Source organism: Pongo abelii, chromosome 9 (assembly GCF_028885655.2).
Source record: "Pongo abelii isolate AG06213 chromosome 9, NHGRI_mPonAbe1-v2.0_pri, whole genome shotgun sequence".
NCBI lineage: Eukaryota > Metazoa > Chordata > Mammalia > Primates > Hominidae > Pongo > Pongo abelii.
In genome coordinates this window covers 96711751-96718496 of record NC_071994.2, presented here as the reverse complement: position 1 = coordinate 96718496, position 6746 = coordinate 96711751, and the positions used below count along the sequence as shown (strand labels likewise).

At 39.3% G+C, this 6746-nt stretch overlaps 1 protein-coding gene across 1 annotated transcript in view; it reads right to left on the bottom strand.

Annotated features, from left to right (window-relative positions):
* Window positions 1-384: 384 nt before the first annotated feature.
* MED17 (mediator complex subunit 17) overlaps window positions 385-6746 on the bottom strand; it is a 29032-nt gene continuing 22670 nt past the window's right edge. The window contains exons 10-12 of the mRNA XM_002822357.5: window positions 6060-6177; window positions 3854-4013; window positions 385-1901 (exon numbers count right to left, since the gene is read on the bottom strand). Coding sequence (XP_002822403.1) covers window positions 1690-1901; window positions 3854-4013; window positions 6060-6177 — 490 coding nt within the window. The 3' untranslated portion in view covers window positions 385-1689. The remainder of the gene's footprint in view (window positions 1902-3853; window positions 4014-6059; window positions 6178-6746) is intronic.

Genomic DNA, 6746 nt, shown 5'->3' with positions numbered 1-6746 from the left:
AATATTTGATGCAATTTAATCAAGTTATAATCAAATAAATGGGGCTTTTATTTTGTATCTTTTCAAAATTTCATTTTAGGAATTCATTTTTATTAGTTTACCAAAGTATCAATCTGCAATGGTAGAAGTTTATATAAACAAAAACTGGTCATTCAGCAAGTCTCAGAGTCAATCTTCTAGCCTGAGCCTTCAAAATCACATAAAAGACTCCTCATGTGAGTGGAATTGTACAGATTAGCCTATTGGCCAAGGCAAATTTTGTGGGCAACAATAATTTTCGAAGTACTCAAGATTTTTAAATAACTGCAAATTCATACCAATTATTTTAATTTCCATGGATAGAAAGATGCAAGATCTTGATCAGAAGGGGAAAAAAGCACAAAGTTGTTCTATCATGGCCCACAAGCTCCATTTTTCTTTAATGAAAACACGGTGGAGAAATACAAAGGACTTTTATTACTGCACAGTCAACTTACAAATTGTTAAAGCAGGATGTCTGTTTTAAAAATTGAAAGCCTTACTTATAAGGAGAGCTCACCTATATGATACTACTTTCAGTGGTACCAAAAGGCTTACAAGCCTAAATCTATCCTCATATTAATGGGCATATTTTAGGCACTATTTCCAGGAAGTGCAAACCTGTTCCTTGGAAAAGATAATCCACTAATCCATTAGTTTTTTTCCTTTGAAAAAGCAGAGAGCTAATGGAAAGGCCTTAATTGGAGAAAGCAATCCAGGGTTGCTGGGTGGAGGCTAGAGAATCCCAGGTGGAAGGCTGGGCATGAGCCATACACTAGGTGTCTCAACTGGTGAGGTCATTCAAGTGGGAGAACAGACCAAAAAAACTTTAGGACGCCCTAAAGAGATAATCTGCCTCCTATGCCTTCAGCTGTCCTTTCTGAGGATGTTCTTAAATTACCTATGTAGGTTAGACCCAGGAAAGCTTAAAGGAGACAACTGGCGGAAGAGGTTATCAAGAATTTAGAGAGTAGGCTGGGCATGGTGGCTCACGCCTGTAATCCTAGCACTTTGGGAGGCAGAGGCAGGTAGACCACTTGAGCCAAGTTCGAAACCAGCCTGGGCAACATGGAAAAACCCTGTCTTTATAAAAAATACAAAAATTAGCCAGGCGTGGTAGTGCATGCCTGTGGTCCCAGCTACTCGGAAGGCTGAGACAGAAGGATCACCTAAGCCTGGGAGGTCAAGACTGCAGTGAGCCATGATCACACCACTGCACTCCAGACTGGGCTACAGAGTGAGATACCATCTCAAAAAAAAAAAAAAAAAAAAAAGGTTTAGAAAGTATTTGGGGGGAAAGAAAGTATTTGGGGGGAAAAAATATTTGGAGATTTTTTAAACCACACACTTTATTTGAGGTCAACATCAAAGAAGGAATATTTTAAAAAGCAAATAGAAACCCTTAAGTTAGTAATATTTTAAACTGCATGAAAAACGTATTATTTTACATCCTGTCATACTGTATATACAACTGTACATAAACTTCTGCATTTCACAGCACTTGTCATTTATAAAGTGAAAAGTTTCAAAGTGCTAAATAAACATTTCCTAATTATTATTTTTAAAAACAGCACTCTTTTGGAAGTTATCTCTTCTTTGTGCTTATAGTTGATCTGCAAACATTTCAAGTCAAAGTTTTTGGAAACGTCTTTAGGAAACATCTGGAAAAAATCATAGTAGACAAGGGCTAAGTGCAGACATAAGCAGCTCCATTTTATAAACAAAATTTCGACCTTCCATTTTATTCCACTGAACTTCTTTGAATGGCCCACGAAGATGACTCCATTTGTTATCTTGTAAAACATCACTTTTTGGAAGGTCTTTACATTGGTTACGAGGAAACTGAACCATAATCTTGCTGCCACTTTCAGGTCCATTACGAACTGTGGAGAAAAACCAAAATATCAATATACTCTAGTTTACCAAACTAGAAATAACAAGGATAAATCCCACAACTTCATTCTACTGTGAATACAATAACTTTGTCTACCAACTTAAATATTCTTGTTAAAAAGTGCTTTTTCAGTTTCAACATGCAAGAAAAAAAAAATTCTAACTTCTATATAAGAGGATGGTATAAATATTCATGAATTATTATTTGTACCACAAAGATTAAGCAAGGTGAGTTTTGACCTAGGAATGTCAAATGTCCTTTATAATTTCAGGAAATCATCTTTTTGTTTGTTTGTTTCCACATGCAGCACTGAAAAACATACAAAGCTTTTTTTGGGAGGCGGTTAAAGACAAGGTCTCACTATGTTGCCAGGGCTGGTCTCAAACTCCTGGGCTCAAGCAATCCTCCCACCTCAGCCTCCCAAAGTGCTGGGATTACAGGCGTGAGCCACCACACCTAGCACATTCACCTATTTTTTTCAATACATTCATTTGATAATGCAATCATTCAATGAATTGTTAATACATGCCTAATACATAATGAAACCTCAACCACTTAAAATCAGGACTGAAAGGGATGAAGGAAAGATTATTCTGATTAAGAATTTCAGGTTTTAATGAGGTTTTAACTATTATTTGGGAAAAAGAAAGGGGTATTTTGAAATTCCTAGCAATCAAGATCCAGCAATGACCAAGCTTGCAGATTCACAAGCTGTGATCCTGTGGGGAAATATTTCTAACTACCCACTCTTTCAAATACAGTCATGAGCTGCGTAACATTTCAGTCAACTGCTTTTGTCGTGTTACAACTGCCTATAGTATTCAGTACAGTAACATGCTGTACAGGTTTGTAGCCTAGGAGCAACAGGCTATGCCATGAAGCCTAGATGTGCATGTAGTAGGCTGTACCATCTAGGGCTGTTTAAGTGCACTCTATTATCATACGATGAAATCCTCTAACAACACATTTCTCAGAACCTTTCCCTGTCGTTATGCAACACATGACTGTATTTTTAAAGTAGTCAGAGCAGATATCAGAAATAAAGATCACACTAAAACCATAAGTACTTCAAATGTAAATTTAAGCTATGTAATACTCATGCAAGAGCCTATTAAAGTGCCTACTCGTAGAAGGTGCTTAATAAAATACTTCTCGGCCGGGTGCGGTGGCTCACGCCTGTAATCCTAGCACTTTGGGAGGCCGAGGCAGGCAGATCATCTGAGGTTAGGAGTTTGAGACCAGCCTGGCCAACATGGCAAAACCCTGTCTCTACTAAAGATACAAAAATTAGTTGGGTGTGATGATGGGCACCTGTAGTCCCAGCTACACAAGAGGCTGAGGCAGGAGAATCGCTTGAAACTGGGAGGCAGAGGTTGCAGTGAGCTGAGATCACGCCACCGCACTCCAGCCTGAGCGAAAGAGCAAGACTCCGTCTCAAAAATAAATAAATAAATAAAATAAAATATAAAACAAAACACTTTATTTAAAATTATTTTTTAATTATTTATTTTAAAATATTTTAAAAACTGTTACTATTTTTTTAATGTGAAAAAAATAGTACCTTGCATTAGATACTCCTCTCTGTTCCATCCCTTTACTATTTTTAGGATCAGATATTTTTCTTCCCGTGTTTACAGCAGTATTTTTTTTAAAGTTTTTATCCATCAAACTTTGGGATTGCAGGAGTAACAATGCTGATGATACTTTTCAGACTATCTCAGGAAAATGTGCTGCCAATCTAAACATTTATTATAATTACTAGAAAGAGAAATAATAATCTCTTGCTCTGCATAATAGCTATGATCAAATAAACATTCAGTGTAAATACATTAACTAATTTATCGCAGAGATAAGTTACTCTTACCCATATTTAATTATTAAAACTAAATGTTAAAGCCAAACTCCCAATGGTCCCTTCTCATTCAAAGCAGCAGAAAGTACCTGAAATAGCATAGTCACCACTCGGGGAAGCCACCGTGATGGCAGATGCATTACCAATGCTCTCTATAGGTCCAAGTCCCACATGATTACTGAAGCTCAGTACTTGCCAGCCCATAACCTTGGCGAGTTGCTGAACTGCATGTACCTGGTGCTGTGACATCTGTGAATGAAAAAGGACACTTGACTGACAGTCAGCAGAGATATTTGCAGTGACTTAACATCACGACCATAAAGTAAACTTTTGTTGGGGTGCTCACTGACTAGTACAGCAACCCTATCTTAGGTGTGAGGAATCCTCCTGTGTGTAACTTAGGGGGAGGGAATAGGACTCCACCTTCCACTGCAAAAGCTAAAGTTGCCTGATACTTGCTTCTCCTGCCCACCGGCAGCTTAAGCAAAGACATATGACATAAATTTGGAAAACTGAAGACTCCCATCTAGATCACTGAATATGGTGTAACATTTGCCCCTTCAAATCCACTGTCTACCTTATTTTCTGCCCTGGGAGGCTGACATACGTGGTTACATTAATACCTTCTTACATCTTCTGGCTTTGGGCTGGGTTCAGGTAATGGGAGCCACCCAACGGGAGCCAGCAGGATGGCAAGGAAGAGTGAGGTCAGGGTATTTATTCCCCTGGCACCCTCCCTGTGAGGCTGTCTAGGCTCGTTGTATCTCTTGACTGGCGGCTAGGCTTCTCAAGATGGACTGTTCTACATGACTCTCCCCCTTAGGGTTCTTGTAATCTGTCCTTCCTCTTAACTTTGGCCTAGGAATGGTGACCACTAAGTCCCTGGGGCCTGGTTACCTGGTTACTAGCAGCAGGTTACCACACTATCCCTGGCGGCTCACCTACACCCACATCTTTGTAAATAGATCTTTAGATCCTCCTGAGTCTGCCACCTATTTCTTGTTAAGACTCTGACTGATACAATGGGGGCAATTTAGAATGCATTTTGTCACCAGTGCTGAAGGCAGTAGTGCTGGGACAGCATGAGTGCCATTCCCCTGGCCATGGTTCTCATACCTAGCTTTGATCCCTATCCATTTGCAAGCCTTGTTCTCTAGACCTCCCATTGATTCTGGGACCTACTTAATAGTGTTCTAATATATTTTTGTGTGTGTGCTTAAGGTGACCAAAGCCAATTTGGATGTAATCAGCCAAGAGCTGCCATACCTAACAAATGAATTTTACTTACTTGGCACCAAAGAAGCAAATCAGTATATAAGATTACTGATTCTGAGGTGGAAATTGTTACTATTTTTTTTAATGTGAAAAAAAAATAGTATCTTGCATTAGCATTTCAAAAACCTACCCTTTATCTCACAATTCAGTATTTCACTGGGTCATTAAAAACTCCATGAATAAATTAGGAAAAATACTGCTAGATATGAAAAGAAAGGGCTAGAAATTTGTCTGATGTCACAAAGCAAGTTTGTCGTAGAGCTGGGACTAGAACATATCACCTTTTTTTTTAAAGAGATGGTATCTCGCTCTGTCACCCTGGGCTGAAGCACAGTGGGACCAATTATAGCTCACTGTAACCTTGAACACCCGGGTTCAGGCAACCCTCCTGCCTCGGCCTCCCTAACAGCTATGACTATAGGTACATACCAACACACCCACTCAATTTTCTATTTTTGTGGAGACAGGGGTCTTGCTATGTTGCCCAGGCTGGTATTGAACTCCCGACCTGAAGTGATACTCTCGCTTCAGCCTCCCAAAGTGCTGGGATTATAGGTGCAAACCACCATACCCAGCCTCAAACCCATCACTTCCTATACTGCCCCTTGGACTTGAGATTAAACTACTTCATTTATTATGGATAATGGTCATTATAGTTTTTTATATGATCTCCCTTTCTCTAGTTTTCTTCAGTTTCTACAACAACTCTGGAGATGTTGTAAACCCTAGAGATTTTGTAAACCTTCACAAATATGACGTGGGAAAAAAAACTTGCTAGTCTCAGAACTGGTCCTTCATCTTAACATAAACTATGTGAAAACCTAGGAGAGCTTATCAGTACTTCCAGTTAACCAAAAGGTTGTAAAATGTGCATTAGAAATTAAACAGAATTTAATTGCTACTGAAAAAAAATTTTTTTCTTCTTACACAATTTATTACATTTTAACTACTTTTTAACCAATTTGTTCTTTAAGTAGCTATGCGAAGAAGGGGGCTTAAGACAAAATCTGCAACTGTTACCTGAGACAGAAGAAAATCCTGTAGCTCCTGCTCCTGATAAGACAGTGTAATTACTCTTCCATCTCTATGTACAACTCGAATCTGCTCAACTCCAATATTCAATTGCAGTTGAATGGACCTTTATAGACATACATACTAAAAATCAGAGATGTTCAAAATTATCTTATACAATTTCATAAATAATAAACCTTAACATCAAATTAGAAATTATTATTATTTTTTAGACAAAGTCTCAAAGCCTATTGCCCAGGCTGGAGTGCAGTGGCATGATCTCAGCTCACTGCAACCTCCGCCTCCTGAGTTCAACAGAGTCTCCTGCCTCAGCCTCCTAAGTAGCTGGGATTACAGGCACCTGCCACCATGCCTGGCTAATTTTTGTTATTTTTAGTAGAGACAGAATTTCACCATGTTGACCAGGCTGGTCTTGAACTCCTGACCTCAGGTGATCCACCTGCCTTGGCCTCCCAAAGTGCTGGGATTACAGGCCTGAGCCACTGCACCCGGCCAAAAAAAGTTTTAATAACCCACACCAACATACGTGGAGGAGATGCAGGGGTCTTCTTAAGTTCAACTAAACAGACTCACCCCAGAATACCATAGACCACACTGAGCACCAGTCTACCCAGAAGCATTTGAAGGGACCACAGCTTGCCAGCAGACCATGCAATTGTCTATATAACAGCAGAA